Raw genomic sequence first — 16,750 nt, forward strand, 5'->3', positions numbered from 1 at the left:
ACACAGGTGTCAAGGAGCGGTTTGTCAGATAATCTGATTAATTAAGTTAACTGTAAATGCTGATGTATTGATTATGCTTCGGAAATATTAATATAACTCTGTACTTGACTATGTTAAGGTGATGCAATGCCCGGTTATACTGCGTTTCTGTCTAAATGTATAGTTTCTAGAGCCATGGCGTCATAATGATGGCATTAAGAGGTGGAATAATTCAGGTAGGACTGTGTAGGACATCACTGAAGGCCTAGGTGTGAAATGCACGGCCCGCCACTGATATATATATATATATTCAAAGTCACTTTTCATCCCCACTCTGATGCTCTCTTTGAATTTAACCAAGTCATCTTGACCATGTCTTCATGCCTCAGTGTATTGAGTTGCTGCCGTGTGATTGGCCGATTAGATATGTGCGTTAACGAGCAGTTGAACAGTATTACCTAATAAAGTGCCCAGTGAGGGGGGGGTTATAGTATACTTATTTATGCATTTTAATTGCACTAGTGTCACTTCATTGGCACCATTCTCTTGCACTGTTTAATTAGTATTAAGTTGTCCAGCAGTGGCTCAGTCAGTAGGGGCTTGGACTGGGAATCGTAGGGTCGCCGGTTCAAGTCCCCGAACAGACTTGAAATATGGAAAGTGGACTGCTACTTGGAGAGGTCCCAGTTCACCTCCTAGGCCCTGCTGTGGTGCCCTTGAGCAAGGCACTGGACACCTCCAATCCCCCCTCCCCATTGCTCCCCGGGCGCTGCACGATAGCTGCCCACTGCTCCTAGCACTAGGATGGGTTAAATGCAGAGGACCAATTTCACTGTGTGTGCATGTATGTGACAATAAAGAGGGTTTCATCCTCCGATTCTATTTCTTCTTCAACTAGTTCCATTTCTTTTCTTGTCTCATGTGGGTGTATAATGTTGCATTTTTGGAGGAGACTTGCATTTTTTTACTGCCAAAACTACACCCTAGCTTTTGTATAAATGTCAATAAAGCCTTTGAATCTTTGAAAGAATATACAATATGAAACACAGAATATGTTAGAATACTAATGCACAAAGCGGAAGAAGCAAACACAACTTCTATAGATGAAACGTTTTATTGAGCATGTGTAGAAAGTCACTTGAGAGGCCCACCTCGTGTCATTAGTGCACATTGTTTTCTGTAGCACCAACAAAACCCAGCGTAATGTGACTTTGAATATGAAGATGTTAATCGCTGATGGCACCGTCGTCCTCTTGTCTCCTCTCATCTAATCCCCCTCCACACTTTCATCCTTCCTCTCCTCGGCAGTTTCACGCCTCCTCTCTCACCTCAGGGCTTTTATATACACTCTGAGAGCAGCGCGCACACACACACACACACCATCACAGAGCATTTGGTGGTGGATTTCCCATGAGCTGAACCCATCGCTCCTCCATGATGAAACTCGGGCAGCTGAGCAGAGAGGGTTTTACATCCTATTGGCACATTTATAAAGTAACGTTTCTTAAAACACATCATGACACATATTTACATTTGCACAAGGAAATGAAAAGTAGAGAAACACATTTTTTTTGTACATTAAAGGAATACTTCTTCCACAAAATGAAAATATGACGGTAAATATCAACTCACCCCGGTGATACCTTAAACTCTTGGATAAATATTAGCGTTCTTCCTGCGTCCCTCTACAGTGAATTAAGAGCTAAGAAACGGATTTGAATTATTGATTAATTAAATACAATCAGGCCCACATTTAACAACAAAACCCAGATTGCAAGGACAAGACGTAACTGTTCGATACGGTGGCCGACAGGGGTAAACGCACTCCATTAGGAGTTCTAATTGGTTTCATTTAAACAATGACGAGGCTCGATTCCTTCCAATATTAATGCAGATCTGCTGTAAGCTAACATAGCTAACGTAGTGCTTTCAAATATCCTGACGAAACACTTAAGAGTTATGAGACAGGCTAACTCTGTGACAGTTACAGTGGACGAACTTTATAATCCGCAAAGGTCAACAGCTGTGTGCGTCACTTATTAGCGTCCCCGTTTCTGTTGCTTGATTTCATTTAGGCAGTTTCAGTTTCTTCATTTGCATGCGTTTTTGCACGTGTGTTATTATATTTACATCGCTGTGTTTCGGGCAATTGTAGCGCGTTTGCACAGGTCTTTAAAAGTGTATTAAATAGTGAGATATTCGGAAAAATACCTATGTTTTAAAAAATAATTTGCATATATTTGGATAAAAAGGACTTCAATTATACCCTGAAAGTCGTGCAAACGTTTGTAAGTCATGTTTAATGCAGTTTTCGGACCATTTACTTCCCTTCATTAAGACTTCTCCGAGTGTTTTGATTTGTCGTCTGCATTCAGTAAAGCTTTTTCAAGAATTCAAGATAACACTCGGTGAGTAATCGATATTTAAATGGTATTTGCGGGGTGGCTAAAGTATCCCTTAGAGCACAGGTCAGTGCATGAGTTGGGTCATTGGTGTTGTCTTTGGTATACATCAGTTTATGTTCGTGTGTGTGTGTGTGTGTGTGTGTGTGTGTGTGTGTGTAGGAATCAAACAATTATATTCAATCAATATTCATCATAAGGTTCCAGGTAGTTGGTGGTCGTCGGGCGAGGGATGGTGTAATCCTTGTCGGGGTCGATGTCCTGAAACATGGAAACACACATTCATCACGTCAGAGCGGTTAATAATGCCTTTGATAAACTGTGCGTTCATTCACCCTACTTGGTGTTAATTGGCTGCAGTCGTGAAAGGTCACGGGGGTCTAATTGCCGAGTGTGTGAAGTGAGATTGTTAATCCGGTTTATTACTCACTGTCATGGAGAATCCAGACTCGTAGGGTGATCGCAGCGACTGCTCCGTCCTCCTGCCTGTGGGGAGACAGGCGATACAGTTCACTAATTATCGTTTCATTATATACTGTTCATCATAAAGGCTCGCAGTGAGAGCTGGGCTGACTGATACTGGGAGTCATTCAGTAACGTTGGACGCCGGCTCCATACTAAATGTGTCTTGTAGTAATATCTCAGCCTTCAGTGAATATTTGGCTTAGGGTAGCATCAGATTTTTACAGTAAGCTGTGTTAATTTACACCAAACAGGAAGAAAAACCCCTTAATACATAAAAAGTTAAATATACAGATCCGCAAAAAATTAAGAGACCACTCCGAATTGCCAGTCCAGTGTCTGCTGAGTTTCAACACAGAAGAATTGTCAGTAGTTTATGGAAATCAATAATAAGTTTTCCATAAAGACATGCCTATAAATAATAAAACAGGAGAGAATGATAATGCTGAAGTTGTCTCTTATTTTTTTGCGGCTGTATGACCATCAAAACACCATTGCATTATGTAGTGGTTTTGTTGCCACAGCTTAGCTTACCTTAGCATCCTTCAGATAGATCCTGCTGTGCTGCTTGTGTGTAGGTTAGCATAGAATATTTACATCAAGTTGTATCATTTAACGTAAAACACAAAGAATTCTTTAAAACAAAACCATAATTTAGTTTCTATACAGTCTAAATTGCTCTGTAACGATAGCTTATGGCTGCTAACGTTAGCTTAGCATAGCAAACTTCAAATACATCTTGCTTTGCTGCTAGCTTGTAGGGTAACATATTATTTTGATATGTGTCTGTGTTGTTATTTGACTAAAAGCCCATTAAAGTAAAACCAGTACACGTGTTTTTTTTACCCATTAAAACGTATATAGCTTAATTGAAGAGTTGTGTTGCTACAGCCTAACTTTTACGACTACTAGCTAATGGTGGCTAATGTTAGCTAACTTAGTAAAAGATCTTGCTGTCCTGTTTGCTTGTAGAGAAGTATTATATCTACATTTAGCTGTGGTGTTATTTGATAATAAGCCCCTAAAATCACAACTCAATTTCTTGCCCTTTCTATATGAACATTTGAATCTCTAGTTGTTAAAACACTATTGCATAAGTTAAGGATTTTTAGCACTACTTTATGGCTGCTAATGTTAGCTAGCGTTAGCAAACTCTGGTTAGGTATTGTGCAGACAGCAGGGTCAGTTGCCTAACTTCTCTGTAGTTGTGCTCAGGTTTGGTCTTTTTACTTTTAGTCCATATAATAGGAGTAACCACAGTTAAGAAAGAGGTACATAGTCTTGCTTTAAAGTCTTTGTTGTTTACCTGTTTTTAAACAAAAGTCTACTTAAGCTACTCACAGAAATCAGGACGCTTCCGATTCCAAAACTTCGAATCTGTTCCAAGAGATTAGTTCTGACCAAACAAGAAAAGTGTAGGTGTGATGATTTTGTCCTATTTTCTTACATTTTATTGACCAAACCAAAAAAAAAAAGGTTAGTTGCAACCTTCACTTTTTAAAATGCCCCTTGCCATAACTCACCACCTTTATACCACTCAGTTTCTCACCTCTTCTGGTCTCGCTATCGCTCTCAAAGCTCCCGTTCTCCTTCCCTTCCTTGGGGCTGTTCAGTCCTGGTATATCAGCGCTGGGACTCGTCCATCCTGCAAAGCTCAGAGGGATTTCCTTGGACTTGGCCTCCCCCCTGCAGAAAAAGGCGATCTGGGACAACCCGTGGCCTATCAGAAGCACCCAACCGTTTGCCACCAAGGCGATGCTGATCACCGGGTCGTCCCATCGAGGCCGACGGTCCAACTCTGGATTCCCCCTGACCAGCATCGTGATCCACACCACCCAGATGCAGGCGGAGAACAGCAGCGTGAGGAAGATCAGCGTGGCGTGAAGTCGGCTCTGCTGGCCGATGGCGCCGGTGTAGCTGTAGCTGTAGGTGTTGCAGGAGCGACACAGGAAGTGCATGGAGAGGATCAAGCTGATGGCCAGCAGACACATGACGTAGATCTGCAGCATGACGAACTCCTCCTGGCTGTACTCGCAAGGCTTCTTGTCCCGGACCAAGACTATGATTAGCCACTGGGTAGAGATGATAACCTGGACCAGAGGTGGGAGAGGTCAGATCTTGTACTTGAGTAAAAGTAGAAGTAGTCATTGTGCAGATTGGTCCATTTCAGAGTAATATATTATGTGTTTTAATTGATGCATTCAAATGTTATCAAAGCTGGTAAAGGTGCATCTTAATGTATTGAGTAAATGTGACTTTACACCACTCACCTGGACAGTAAAAAGTCCCAAAGCCACGGCCGGTTCCCCCCATCCTCGAGCCGCTGCGAAGCCCAGCAAAGCGAGGCATCGAGCCAACAGACAGGAGAAGGCGAGGGAGAAGAGGACGCTGAAGAGGAAGACTCTGGTGGGGCAGGTCTGAGACGTGTGTCGGATGATGAAGGAGAAGGTGATGGCGAAGATCCCGGCGATGGCGAGCAGGAACAGGGACATGGAGGCCACGGTTCCTCCGACGCTGCTGCGCTGGTTCCTGAAGGTGATGCAGAGCCACAGGGACCAGAGGAGGAGGCTCACAAGGAGAAAGATGCTGAACAGGAAGCCGGAGGAGGCCAGGGTCTCCAGGACGATCCCCCAGGCTGCCCGGCGGTCACACAGGTACCTAAAATAATACATCATATTTATATGGTGCTTTTAAAGAAAATGCAAGGGAAACAAAAACAGTCCTGAGCGAAGTAGAAGAAGTGGGAAGGGGTGGGTTGAAAGCAAGATAGAACCGGAAAGTTTTGAGAGCTTTTTTGAATGCTATCCTCAGTCTTACCTATAGATGGGGTTCAGTCCTGTTTTGCAGCCAGGTATTCGCTTCAGGATGGTACCATTTGAGGACGGAGAGGAAGTGGCTTGGATGTTGGTGGTTGCATTGGAGGAGCTGGTGTTGGTTGTCTGGCATAGACAAGTGAGCGGGACGAAGACGAGGAAGAAGAGGAGGAGTGGGAAAAGGGATTTGTGCTTTTCGGATGAAAAGGCCATGTTCATTTTTGGTAATCCACTCAGGGATTCCGTTCTTTTTTACGTGTCCTTAGAGTTGGAAGATGTTTTCCACCTGAAACAAAAAGGACAACATTTCCTTTAAAGCACAGTATGTCATTTACTGCCATTAGCTTTCCCTCAATTAAACCCAAAACAGAAGAGAACGATGGGTGGAGTCGTGATGTAGCATCATGGAAGTTCACCGTCATTCCCTAAATAGCATGTTGGCTTTTCCTGGTTAAATTTCCTCCATTGTTCTTTGTTTAGGAGGCTTTCACCTTATCTACAAAGGTTTACTCACCTATAAAACAAATGTACTATGTGAATCAAGCCGGTTAAAACACAGAATTAAGTAGTTTCATGTAAATCTGTGTTTCTCCAATGCAGTTTGGCTGGAAGCCAATAGCTAACCTTAACTTTGCTCGTTACTGCAGACGTAAAAATCCAGACATGATGAAAGTTGTTCTGGAGATAAATTATCCAAAGAGGTCTCCTCCTTTCCACAAGAGACACACTTTGTAATAAAAACATCTTTAATAACACTTAAAAATACAACTCTTTCCAAAATATTGGTGTTTCTATGATGCTAATGCTAAAGTTTGCTAGCCTTGTTTGTCTAAGAACTTAAGCTCCAGAAGTGGATCCAACAAACGCAGTGGCGGGCCGTGCATTTCACACCTAGGCCTTCAGTGATGTCCTACACAGTCCTACCTGAATTATTCCACCTCTTAATGCCATCATTATGACGCCATGGCTCTAGAAACTATACATTTAGACAGAAACGCAGTATAACCGGGCATTGCATCACCTTAACATAGTCAAGTACAGAGTTATATTAATATTTCCGAAGCATAATCAATACATCAGCATTTACAGTTAACTTAATTAATCAGATTATCTGACAAACCGCTCCTTGACACCTGTGTCCGTCACATAACGCAGAACAAGTGCCAGCTGTGCTACATTACCCACATCTGACGTCTCGTCCACCATAACAGCGACAAAGGGTGCTTTTTTAATCTTCATTTTGATCTCTCCTCCCATCACTTCAGCAATAGCATAAATCAGGTCGTTTTGTATTTTGCCTGACGTCCCAGTAAACATGTGGTTTGTGTACAGGTGGTAATGCAAATCTGTGTTGTTCTCAGCACGAAAAGAAAGAAGCTCCATGTAGTTTCCTCTGTTTCTGGACTCGGCGCTTTCATCGTGTCCCCTAAATGAAAGTTCCTGTTTACCCAAAAACAGGACACAATCAATCAGTCTTTCAATATTTCCCTATTTTTGTTCACCCTTTCGTTGTGGAGCTCCGTTTCCCTGCGCACTTGTTCGTTGAGCTGTAGATCCACTTGGGTGTCCCCAAAAGTGCCCAGCTGTGCTTTGGTGTCTCGTTGCTGCCTTGGTTAGACAACTCAAGTTTGCAAATCCAGTGTGGCTCCAAACACCAAATCGATCAGTTGCAAATACCAGGCATTCCCGGCAGTACAATTTGCAGTGCCTCTCGGAGGCTGTGAGCCAGGGGTACCGCTCGTAGTTTCCCTGCTGTGCTAGGCTCGCTAGCGTTGGAGTTGGCCGTTCCCTTCTCAAGATGTGTAGCTTTACTTGAAAAGTTCGTTTTGAAAATGGCGTTGTAATTATATCTGCGACCAAATTGATCTCTTCTCCTCCTTCAGCCATTGTGGGTTGAAAAAAATAGCTTGTAGAAATCTACACAAATTAGCTCGCTCAAGTTCTAGTTCTGTTTGCTAGCTTTGCCCATAGACTGTATGGCTCTGCCTACTGCCTAGCTCTGCCTCTCAATAGTGCGTATCCAATCAGAAGATGTGCACGTGCTAACGTTAGCGTACGCCTGCTAGCTGGCCCGTTGTCGCCACCTCGAAATCTGATTGGTTAACGCCACAATTTTGTTTGCGTTCACTTTAAGCTACAGGCGCCCGCACTGTTGATTCTGAAGGCCTAAGGGCAGATTTCTTTGACCCTAGCAACACATTATGGCTGAAATATGATTGGATAAAAGCTCTAACATAAAGGCCAGCCCTCCAAATCTCGTTCTGAGGCTGGAAGCAGCGCAGCCAAGACGAACGCTATAAAATGAAGAGAATAGACTATGGGGAATAATTCAATACGTATTTGTGGAAAAAATATATCAACATTTAATTTATATTCTGATGATGTTTAGGCCAGCAGAGAAGGCCTTGCTGGCCCTGACGGCCCACCACTGAACAAACGTGTACTTGAAGATGAATCAAAAGTTACAAAAAACAACCAATCATTTTGAAGTTAAATCTTAAATTGTGGCTTTAAACTGGATGAAGAGTTAATCTATGACAACTTCCAGCAGACAACCACAACCCTGAAGCATTTAATAAGGGAATACATTGCAATTATAGGCGTCCAAAAGAAGCAGATGCACTGCCCTGATCAGAATGACAGATTGTTTTAGGAGACTTTTGGGACAATAAGTGAATACTGCATAAATGTTAGATATGCCTTCAAGCACATTCCCAGCTCAGTCCGTGACTGACAAGTAAAAAAAAACAACAAACGAGATGAAATGGAAGACAGGATAACACAGAGGTCACGGCGTGGAAGAAACACAGGCAGAGCCGTTTGACAGCTTGAGACTTAACAACGCTGGAGGAGGGAGCGCACAAACATGCCAGAACAAGGCCGAGGAGTGTGTGAGTGTGTGAGAAACAAGCAGAACATGGAGGTGAGGCTGGGACAACGAAGCAGGTATAACATTTCTGCTGCATCAGCTCTACAGCACTGCAGCAGCAGGGCGTTGTGATTTAACACAGATTAAAGTGAGAGATATCCACTCAAGATATCTGATGGCCACTTCCTCCTGCCTGAAACAAGGCCTTTGTTTCAGCGACACCGAATCAAAGATGACCTTTAGTGGGATTGTCACACAGTAAACATAACACCTCAATTATGTCTTTATATGGATCATCTGGAGGTCATACAATGGGGGACAGATTTGTAAAGCAATGGGTGAAAAAGACACCAATTATTGGGATTGCTTCTATTTTATTACATGTGTAAGAAAGATGTTGAACGGCATATTTTAAAGTCATTTTCTGATGAATAATAGCCAATTATAATAGCTGTTAGAAGACATATTCGTGTGCAGATATTCGGTTGTTCGGAACTATAAGGACCATTTTTAGTGGCTTAAACTGTCTACACACTCCACAATAAGATGCCTTCTCCAAAGCAGGACCAAACTCTTTAAAATCTTTCAAAAAAAAACTGGGAAACTTACCTTTATACCCTTGGAAACACTTTGAAATATTCCTCCAAAAGTCTTCGAAGTTTCTCTGAAAGTGTGTGAATAAACGGCTGCTAAATGCGCCTCCTATCCCGATAATGTTCCCATATCTCCGCAGGCCCGAGGGTTAACAGCAAGAGCTCGAAGATGGCAAAGAGTGTGAAGCGATGGAGGTCTGAAGCCACTGGGAGAGAAAGATTGTGCCTTGCAATCAACAGGTTGGGCAAAAAGCAGAGAAACCTGCATCACTACTCATAGCTTCACTGTCCAACCCCTCCTGTCTCAGAGTGTGTGTGTGTGTGTGTGTGTGTGTGTGTGTGTGTGTGTGTGTGTGTGTGTGTGTGTGTGTGTGTGTCCCTCCCTCAGAATAAAGGTGGGGCTCACACACCTGGAGCTGATGATACACAAAAACACACAGGAGATTTCACCCCTCCCTACCTATGAATCCGTTTCCCATAAGAATTTGCATCCCTGTTTTTGATAACCAGAGCGAGTAGAGTAGTAGATATTCAACTGAAACACTTCATCACAACAGGTTGTTGTAATGGAGATCAGGTGAGCGGTGTTGGGGTAGATAGATAGATAGATGGATAGATAGATGGATAGACAGATGGATAGATGGATAGATGGATAGATAGATAGATGGATAGATGGATAGATAGATAGATAGATGGATAGATGGATAGATGGATAGATAGATAGATAGATAGATAGATGGATAGATGGATAGATGGATAGATAGATGGATAGATGGATAGATGGATAGATGGATAGATAGATGGATAGATGGATAGATGGATTGGCAGGCAGGCAGGCAGGCAGGCAGGTCGGTGTATATAAACCAAAATGCTGCAGCAACAGAGATATAGACTCATACCACAGTAGCAGAAACACATCCCATATACATAGTTATAGTATATAGTTTATATATAGTATAGTATATATATAAATGACGCTACAATTACTAGTTACATGTAAAGAAATAACCTAAAGTAATGGTACCTGATTACCATCCTTTACTTTCATTTACCTGAATATCAAATGCATTGCAAATAAATACAAGAGGAAAGAAATAACTTAAGAAAGATTTACTAAGAAAAATGTAAGAAAACTGGATATTTTATCCCAAAATGTGTCGAATTGAAGGCCAGCCCTACAGAATAGTAAAGTTTAAAAATGCTGATTTAATTTGAAACATGTATGAAAAGCCAAATGAATTTAAATAAAGAATAAAAAGTAGGCTTAATGAAAACCAAAAAGACTCAGGTAGTACGTCTACCTGTCATAAATAGATTTGTACTTTAAAATGTATTCTTATCCTGCAAGTAATCCGCTTTTTCGAGAAATTCAACAGTAATCTGATTGCTTTTATGTACCTGTAAGGGAATACATTTACCTTTTCTTTATAACTTGATTACCTAATCCAATTACCTGTAAACCCCCAAACCTGCAGGTGAGGGTCCAACTTACTCACCTCAGTCTCCTCTGGTTGCAGAACAGAAACTGGCGTCACCTTAGTTACTGCACAAACCACAGCCACAACATTTGGGATCGGTGATTCAGCCTCAGGGGAGAGTTGCGTCAGGTAGAAGAGAGTTCTTTCAACTGTTGTCCTCAACAAGCCTGTACGTAAATCCTCCACTCGTGCCCGCACAAGCACAGAGTTTATAGGGTGTGTTCGGTTGAATCTTAAGTCATTATTCAACTGTAGAGTCCCCTTTGTCATGGGACACACAACTTTATCTCTTTCAATCATCGCGCTGCAGGAGCAGCATAGATGCATGTGTGTGTAGATTATAAAATAAAATCCATACAGTGAATATATCAAGCTTGACGTGTAGCCTCATCCCAATGGAATTTAAGCATGACGTCATTTATTTGAAGTTTCCCGCAAAATTTGTAACTGTCATCATGGTGTGAATGGAAAGGAGTGGGTTCAGATTCTCAGGCACTCAGTAATGATAGTGGGTCATACTGTTGAAAGAGTCCTGCAGGACTACAGAAGCCAATTAATTACATTTTAAGAGAATTTTAGGTACAATTTTGGAATATTGCAAAAAAGAAATGAACATTTGGAGGAATTATTGGCGTCTTAATCAACTGGTTCAGAGTGGATACACTTCTACTGGGACACTGACAGAAGCTATATGACAGTGGTAAGAAATGAAGACCTTAAATTCATCCAGGAAATGTTAACCTAGGTTATAAATCAGGATCCTTTTCTCATAGACTTCTCTACAATCAAAATGTTTATTCCTCAAGTAGTTTTGTCGTCCCCTGTTGGCCATTGGAAGTATTGCAGGTTTGATGCATCTCCCTAATAAAGACAATAGGAGTTGTTGTTGCTACTCCTCTAATGCAGGGGTATCCAAACCTTTTCACCGAGGGCCACATAAAAATATACAGAGAGCTGGGCCACTTCTAGAGGGGAATATTGCCTCATAAGGTAAGTTATAAGTTAGTAAAACAAATCAAATGTAGGAGAATATTGCTCGATACTTAATGGTTTAAGGAAAAAGCCTACAACAGTCTGTCTTTAGGTGTTCATTTATTCTGTTGGCAGCTCATTCCTTAAAACAGGAGCCTCAGACTGCTGATAATAAGAGTAAATATGAAGGTTAAATCTCAAGCTGGTACAGAAATAAGTTATTGGGCTTTTTTTTATCAACTAAGATTAATAGAACATGTTTTAAATTCTAAATGACTGAATTTATTTGAAAATTGGGCTCATGAATTAATATATATATTTGTTGAGGTACAATATAAGACAAGCAGAAGTTTAATTTGTGGGCCGTATTGCATTATACTTTTAGAATTTGCAGAGGGCGATTCAAAATGGCCCCCGGGCCTGTAGTTTGGACACCCCTGCTCTAATGCTTCAGAAAAGACCAACTACACCAACCAAAGGGCAGGAAGGGGAGCGCTTTCATTAGGTTTTAGTTTTCAGTTACGAGCCAAATCTATATGGTTAGCTTGAGTTAAAAGATCAAGCATTGGGTTGAAGTACGCACATCCCTTTGCTTAAGTAGGAAAAAAGACTAAATACAGACAGACTTCCGCAATAAGTCCCCTCTACTGCATCTGGCGCTATGATAATGTCAAAATACAAATCAAAAGTGTAGTTTTAACCCTAACCCTAAGCCTGTGGTCAGTAAAGTCTTTGTTTTGCCCATCTATCCTTCCTTCTTGCTTTCTCCCTCAAGCTCTTAGTGTAGCTACGTTATCAGAGCCAACATGTGAATATATGATAACCGCTCTCTGATCCTACTCATAGGCGTAAAAGGCCTCTCCTAAACCATGTGTTAATGCTCAAATCCCCTGCTAACGCCCAGGTAATGGGTTGATATAATTCAAAAAGGGTGTGTCTACCTACACTGGCAAACTCAAGACATTCCCATCAGCTCTCCACTGTGTTTTGAGCTTATTAGCGAAGGCTAGCATGCTAAAATGCTATGCTAAAATGCTATGCTAAAATGGTAAACATGTTAGCATTGTCATTGTGAAGATGAGAGCATGCTTTGTTAGCTTTGAGCTCGGTTGTGACTGTAAATCCTGTTAAATAGAGTAGAAAGGGATTATATGATTCTTTAGATGAGTATGATTAGCTAATGTCTGTAATACCACTTACTGCATGACAGCAATAAGGGGTTGGATCTGTGAGACGGATCCTACACTTGCTACCGAATCATTTATTAACTGGTGATATAATGGCTTGTTGTTTTCCTTTTCCAACAGAGAGCCGTGTCGGAGTGGGTTGATGTCAGGAAGCCTTAAAGTGAGCGGTAATTATTATCAGATGTACTCAGACATCATTGTGGTCGGGAGACACAGAAGGAAATGTCATCAATTTGAGTTAGAAGACTGCCGGGAAGGGAAGAGAGTCAATTTGTTTATGATCCAAGGCCTTTAATCATGGTAGTTTGGAGGATGTAAAACCTTCCATGAGGTGTTTCAGAAATAAAAGACGCACACAACAAGATTACTTAAAATATTCTCATTTTACTGCAGCTATCAGGACATACCAGTGCACAGTACATTATGAGTGTGTTTGTAGCACAAAACAAACAGTACATGCCTTTGTTTGCTCTAAGGAGAGGGACAGATAGCAGCAAGGAGATAGACTCGGGATAAAAAGGGGAGTTAATCCTCCACGATCAAGTGAAAACGCCTTGTAGTTTTCACCGTTACAGCAATATTGCACGCTCTCCTTGCATCCCCTGGTGTTCACAGTAACCTTGTGTTCACAAGGAGTACAAAATACAACGCAAAATAAAAGCGGGAGGAAGTACAAAAGGTAGGGTGGAAGTACAAGGTCAAAACACTGAGAACAAAATATTTACATTTTTATAGACAGCTAGAAGCAAATACACTCTAGTGGTGACTAGTGTTTTGCTTGCGTCCATTGCCGTGGGTCGAGGAGTGTCGTGGGGGAGAGAGGGGAGGAGAAGTAAAGGACTATCAAAGATGGATGAAGGGAATAAGGAAGGTGGAGTTCTCGTCTTCTCATTTCAAGTATATATATATATATGTATAATATAAACAGCATCATGTATTAATATAAAAATAACTCCATATTTATGCTTTTCTATCCACTCAGTGGAGCGAAGCATGAGGTAGTTAGACGAGAGGGCATTAGGGGGGTTCTCGGGCAGCCTTATCGCGGCATGCCGAGCCGGGAGGAGGGGGATTAGACCGAGGAAAGGTGCAGGCAGGCAAGGAAGGCATCAGGTTTAGATGATGCCGTATTTGGCCAAGTCGCTGAGCTCCATGTCGCCGAAGGCTTCCCATGGGCAAACCACCGTGATGTCTGTGCCGAGGCCCTCCATGCCGGGGATGTCGTCGCCAAAGCTGGAGGACAGAACACAAGCAGGTGAGCGAGTGGGTTATCCTGATCTGCTGCTACGTTATGAACTCTTAGGTCCTCTGCGACGGGTCAGCTGTCTGTCCCCAGAGTCAGAATGAAACGTGGAGAAGCAGCGCTGAGTTATCATGCTCCAAATATCTGGAACAAACTCCCAGAATGCAACTCAAACTACTTTAAGGTCCAGGCTGAAGACTTTTCTTTTTGCCGCTGCTATTAATTGAACGACTCGTATCTATCAGGTTTCAGATCCACTATTTCTGAATACATGATAAATAAACCTGCCTTCATTTGGTTGCATTTACTGTATTTTCAGTAGTTTTTCTTACCCTTTCTGGCCTGGCTTGGGTGCCTTGCTCTTGAATGTACGCGTCTGCCTTTGCTTGAATTTGGGGGGTCCCTTCTTGGGTGTGGTTGGGCCCGCTGTGCTCCCGGGGGCCAGGGCACTTCCTGCCGGGGGCGCAGTGTTCATTTCTGCTGAGGGTCTCTGGAAAAGGCAGAAGGCAAGTGTCACCACACTGAAATGTTCCCCTACACATACCCCCCCTCCTCTGATGCCCTTTGCTTATCCCAGATTACACAGATTAGTTCCTACAGCCAGATTAGCGCTAATCCCGCTCTGATGGCGCAGACGGCTAATTACCCTTCTCAGAAATCACCGATATGCATTGTGACCTCAGCCTTTTCAACTTAGACCCTCATTGGACTGATGTGTGGTACTTCAAAATACCAACTAATACAATCACATCATCAGCAAACCTGCACATCTTTTGCTAACCCAATGACGCTGGATCTATCACGGAGGCTCTGGATCATTAGCTCCTTAATTCACCCCCCCCCCCCCCTTCCTTTGACGTCTGACCCTGATAATCCCGTTAAAGACAGAAAAACCACCCCGCTGTAAACTCAAACTGAAGCAGTAGTTGCTTTAGCAGTAACAGATCTAGATTGAGAATTTATCTGTCTATGCTTGGAGACACGATAAGACAAACAAAAAAGCCCTTAACAAACCCCTTAAAGTCAATCCTCTTAGTGCGAGGGGATTAGAAAAACACACCTGTCGCCGACTTCGAGCTTGTACTCCTGCCTTTCTTTCTTGTTGTCCTTTTTGTTTTATTGCACATTTATCTGTACTCAAACCAAGAGTTTTTATCCAGTCTTATCCATTTGCCAGCCAAGACAGTTTTTAGCCATTTGCATTCAAGTTGTACCCTTCTTACTTTTACAGTTTTAGCCATTCCCCATCTTTTAAACTCTAACTCGTCCTGATCTAATTCCTAATTAGACTGTCATTCCTGAGTAAGGTCGCTCTCACCTGTTGTCACAGATATCCCAAGAGGCCACCGCCGATCAGCTTCTCTATTCTCCTTTAGCAATTGACGTGCGCCGTCCTGCGTCGTGCTTTTATATCCCCTCTAATCCCCACATCCTCCTCTTTCAAGTCACATGACCCCCCCCCCCCCCCCCCCCTCCCCACCGAAAAAGCTGGAAACCTCCCGCCCCATCCCTGACTCTAATCGTCCTTGTTCCCATCACCCAATTTGCTGGGCAGAGAATGTCAAAGATTAATCTGCTAGGATCTGATCTGGCTAATTCCTCTTAAACCCCAGCACGCCTGCATCTAGCTTTGTGAGGCGACGATCTGCTTGTTGTGTCTCAAGTCAATGTGAGAAGCTGTTGTCCACGTGTGGGATTACGCTATCACAGATACAGATATAGATATGTAGATTATTAAGGCAAGCTGAACACAAGCCTCAACTTCATCTGATATATGAAGTGAATGTTTCATTGGGAATAAGAGGGAATTTAAAATACTTTTTTAGGAAATCATTCCCTTGATCAGGTTTTGGACTTTAGGACAAACTTCTGAACATCGTTGGGCGTGAAAATGATGCTTTTGTGACAAGAGTAGGTGTCCTCTTTAACACCAAACATTACACTCTCCATTCTCTGTAAGCTTTCAGTAAACCTTATTTTACAGGTAAATTCCTTCCTATCCTTAAAAAAAACAACACAGTCGGTACCACTTTACAATAACACTACCCTTATAAATAAAGATTCAAAATGGCCTGCGGGCCGCATTTGGCCCCCGGGCCGTAGTTTGGACACCCCTGCCATAGAGCAACACAGGCTCACTATTTGGCAAGATGATTAAGCCTTATATTGGCTACCTAGCTTCCTCCCTCTTCTTCATCAGGCAGCATCCTTGGTATCTGTTGTTCACTGAGTTGATTCCCCCCCTTTCATGAAGAAGACGGAGTAAGCTAAGTAGCCAACATAACGCTTAGCAGTACAGGTAAATGCGGGCTCACTATTTGGCAAGCTGGTCACAGTTGCCCTGTTTATCTCTTGTCTTATAAAAGCTTATTGAGGATCTATAAAGTGTTCACAACCTAATTAATAAATCAATTACAAACTATTCGTAAACCCGTTGTAAAGGGGTACCACACAGCCTTGTACTTTGAGCTGCCACCAATGGGGGAAGACCAGTGATTACAACTGATTAACACCAGGTACGTAAATAGACTTTGTTAGATGCTTTCATCCAAAGCGACTTACACGCATTCAATACTGTGGGCAATCCCTTCAGGAGCAACTTGGGGTGAAGTGTCTTGCCCAGGGACACAACGACACGGGGATGGAACCAGTGCTCCCCTGATCCGAAGACCAATGCACTAACCCACTGTAACCACAGCCTCCCATATTCAAATGATACTAGACCTGGAGTTTCTGAGGAATCAGCAGGTCA

General features: G+C 42.4%; 2 protein-coding genes across 4 annotated transcripts; both read right to left on the bottom strand.

Moving 5' to 3' along the window:
* Positions 1-1,074: 1,074 nt before the first annotated feature.
* LOC134878773 (G-protein coupled receptor family C group 5 member D) lies at positions 1,075-10,631 on the bottom strand. 3 transcript variants are annotated; one of them, XR_010167721.1, is made up of 7 exons: positions 9,135-9,405; positions 5,661-5,942; positions 5,114-5,501; positions 4,393-4,933; positions 4,185-4,239; positions 2,812-2,867; positions 1,075-2,642 (listed from the first exon to the last, which is right to left on the bottom strand). XR_010167721.1 is itself a non-coding variant. In XM_063904988.1 (7 exons), exons 3-7 carry the CDS (start codon positions 5,873-5,875, stop codon positions 2,565-2,567), a joined length of 1,278 nt encoding a protein of 425 aa, XP_063761058.1. In that variant the 5' UTR covers positions 5,876-5,942; positions 9,135-9,324; positions 10,615-10,631; the 3' UTR covers positions 1,075-2,564. The 3 variants fall into 3 exon arrangements, 2 of the variants coding, with proteins under 2 accessions (XP_063761058.1, XP_063761056.1); XM_063904988.1 differs by lacking the exon at positions 4,185-4,239 and adding an exon at positions 10,615-10,631 and having other exon boundaries at positions 9,135-9,324; XM_063904986.1 differs by lacking the exon at positions 4,185-4,239 and having other exon boundaries at positions 9,135-9,404.
* A 2,488-nt stretch (positions 10,632-13,119) lies between these two features.
* Positions 13,120-15,476, bottom strand: LOC134878362 (retinal cone rhodopsin-sensitive cGMP 3',5'-cyclic phosphodiesterase subunit gamma-like). The gene is made up of 3 exons (XM_063904358.1): positions 15,317-15,476; positions 14,331-14,488; positions 13,120-13,988 (listed from the first exon to the last, which is right to left on the bottom strand). The coding sequence occupies exons 2-3, from the start codon at positions 14,471-14,473 to the stop codon at positions 13,871-13,873; spliced, it is 261 nt and encodes an 86-aa protein (XP_063760428.1). The 5' UTR covers positions 14,474-14,488; positions 15,317-15,476; the 3' UTR covers positions 13,120-13,870.
* Positions 15,477-16,750: the final 1,274 nt, after the last annotated feature.

Source organism: Eleginops maclovinus, chromosome 16, assembly GCF_036324505.1.
Source record: "Eleginops maclovinus isolate JMC-PN-2008 ecotype Puerto Natales chromosome 16, JC_Emac_rtc_rv5, whole genome shotgun sequence".
Lineage (NCBI taxonomy): Eukaryota > Metazoa > Chordata > Actinopteri > Perciformes > Eleginopidae > Eleginops > Eleginops maclovinus.